This window comes from Juglans microcarpa x Juglans regia, chromosome 7D (genome assembly GCF_004785595.1).
Source record: "Juglans microcarpa x Juglans regia isolate MS1-56 chromosome 7D, Jm3101_v1.0, whole genome shotgun sequence".
In the NCBI taxonomy this organism is placed as follows: Eukaryota; Viridiplantae; Streptophyta; class Magnoliopsida; order Fagales; family Juglandaceae; genus Juglans; species Juglans microcarpa x Juglans regia.
The window spans coordinates 15,931,202-15,933,343 of record NC_054606.1 but is presented as its reverse complement, the minus strand read 5'-3'; the positions used below and the strand labels follow the sequence as shown (position 1 = coordinate 15,933,343).

At 41.2% G+C, this 2,142-nt stretch overlaps 1 protein-coding gene across 1 annotated transcript; it reads left to right on the top strand.

Annotated features, from left to right (window-relative positions):
* Positions 1-208: 208 nt before the first annotated feature.
* LOC121239912 lies at positions 209-1,871 on the top strand. The gene is made up of 2 exons (XM_041137287.1): positions 209-379; positions 563-1,871. The coding sequence occupies exons 1-2, from the start codon at positions 326-328 to the stop codon at positions 1,277-1,279; spliced, it is 771 nt and encodes a 256-aa protein (XP_040993221.1). The 5' UTR covers positions 209-325; the 3' UTR covers positions 1,280-1,871.
* The last annotated feature ends 271 nt before the right edge of the window (positions 1,872-2,142 follow it).

Below are 2,142 nucleotides of genomic sequence, written 5' to 3'. Positions count from 1 at the left end.
TTCGCCGCGCTAGATTGTTCATAGCGCCATAGACTCGGTAATTTTTTTTTTTCTTTACAAAAAAATAAAAAAAGAAAGACAGACTCAGACGGAGAGAGCATAGCATATAGGAATTGGCTTGCTAACGCTTTTGGCCTTTTGCACTTTTGTTCAACTCCTACTGAGGAAAAGCAAAGGTAACAACAGAAAACAGTGGCAACTAACTTCTTATAAGAGTTACAAGAACCGCTCAAAAACCCCCCACCTCTCTCTCTCTCTCTCTCTCTCTCTCTCTCTGTCTCTGTGATAAATACTTGGTTCAATTTCTCGGGCTATTTACAGGAACATGGACGACCAACGCAATCCTATTCTTAGCTGGGCTTACTACTACCAAGGAAAGGTAACTAGTTTCTTTTGTGTTGTGATTGACTGAGGATTTAGTTGACTTTAATTTGGTTTTTGTAGTTGCAGAGGTTAATGGGTTTTCGTTCTCTTTTCCCTGCTTATAAATGCATAATGGGGTTCCTTTATTTGCCATTTGAGAGCTAATTCCACATGGTTGATTTCTATTTTGATCATACAGACAATGGAAGAGCTCAGAACTTCTCTTTTGTACACTACTCTGGAACTTGAGCAAACAAGGTTGGCAGCTCAAGAGGAGCTTAGAAAGAGAGATGATCAGTTACTTCATCTCAAAGATCTGCTTAGCAAAGCCATCAGAGAAAGAGACGAAGCACAAGAGAAATGCCAAAGACTCCTCCTTGAGAAGTTCTTATTCCAGCAACAGCATCAACAAACTGCTCCTCTTTCAGGAATTTCCAGCATTGAAGACGAACCCAGAAGAGGAATCGACTCCAACAATGGCTTCTCATCCTCAGACTGTGAGGAGAGCATTGTTTCATCTCCAATTGTTGACCCAATTCCACCTTCCAGATTGCCTCCACCACCAGCAACCCAATCTGTGCCCCAAGCAACAGTAGAGCTAGTCTCTGAGAAGCCATTACCTGAAAAGGGTAAGCTTTTACAGGCGGTGATGAAAGCAGGTCCACTCCTTCAGACTCTTCTTCTGGCTGGACCCCTTCCTCAATGGAGGCACCCACCTCCACCACTTGAGTCCTTTGAGATTCCTCCTGTAACCATTCCTTCACCACCTCCACAACCAGAGTTCCGCCAAGACTCATTGACTAACATTATCAGTTGCAACACCCCCACCAGCTGTGGCATCAATAGAAAAAGGGTTCTGTGTGAAGGCTCTGATTCTCCTACAGAGACGAAGTACCAAAGGCTTATAATCCAATGACAACCATTTCAAAGTAATTAATCCCCATATTTTTCATTACGATTATAAGTTAATTACTACTACAGGGTAGTGAGGATTTAATTGCAAGTTGGTTATGTAACCGATCTGGCATTTGTACAGAGGTTTGTTCTAGAAAACAAGTTATCCAGAGTTTTAACTCACTGATAGAAGAAAAAGAGCCTGCTCTAGGCTGCTTTCAGCTGGTGCTTTGAGTTTGGGTGGAGATTTTGTCAATTTTTTTCTTCACATTTTAGATTTGCCCCAAGATGTAATAGGGTTTTGATTTCTCTTAGACTTGTTGCGTGATGTAAACTGGTAACTTTGATATTACCTCAGAGAGAGCGCGCGCGCGCGCGCGTGACAGGAAGCGTGAGATGGATTGCATTTCGTCAAAAATTAAGATGATGGGTGTGGAGTTGTTAGGGTTGGGAGCGGGAGGGGGGATAGATATGTCCAACAACCAGAAGCTCTTAGAGCCCTGCTTGTCGGGTTGTGTGGATCCCACAAATCAGAATCAGGATCTACTGCTGGTGTGATGTATGATTATATTAATGTAAGTATGATTATTGATGTCTAATCTCGTTTCTTAAAATTAATTCCCTCTGCCCTTCTCTGTTCCTAATATACTAAAGCCTCTTTTTGTCCATCTACCCCCCTCTCCCCCTCTCTATTAATTGAGCTATTGATCAGGGTGTTAAAGTTGAAATATGGTTGCAACACTGTTTAAATCAAAGGTTTTAAAATTATTGGATATTAATTTGATTAAATTTTGGCCGTTGTGATCGCAACATACCACTTGACAAGCTAACAATTTTATTTTTTCGTGTATTATCCATTGTATCAAATAGATGGTATGTGATGTA

Bases quoted from the DNA above. Each gene is read 5' to 3' on its own strand.
- LOC121239912 (XM_041137287.1), top strand. From the start codon at position 326: ATGGACGACCAACGCAATCCTATTCTTAGCTGGGCTTACTACTACCAA. The intron at 380-562 runs GTAACTAGTTTC...TTGATCATACAG, and splicing joins CTTACTACTACCAAGGAAAG to ACAATGGAAGAGCTCAGAAC.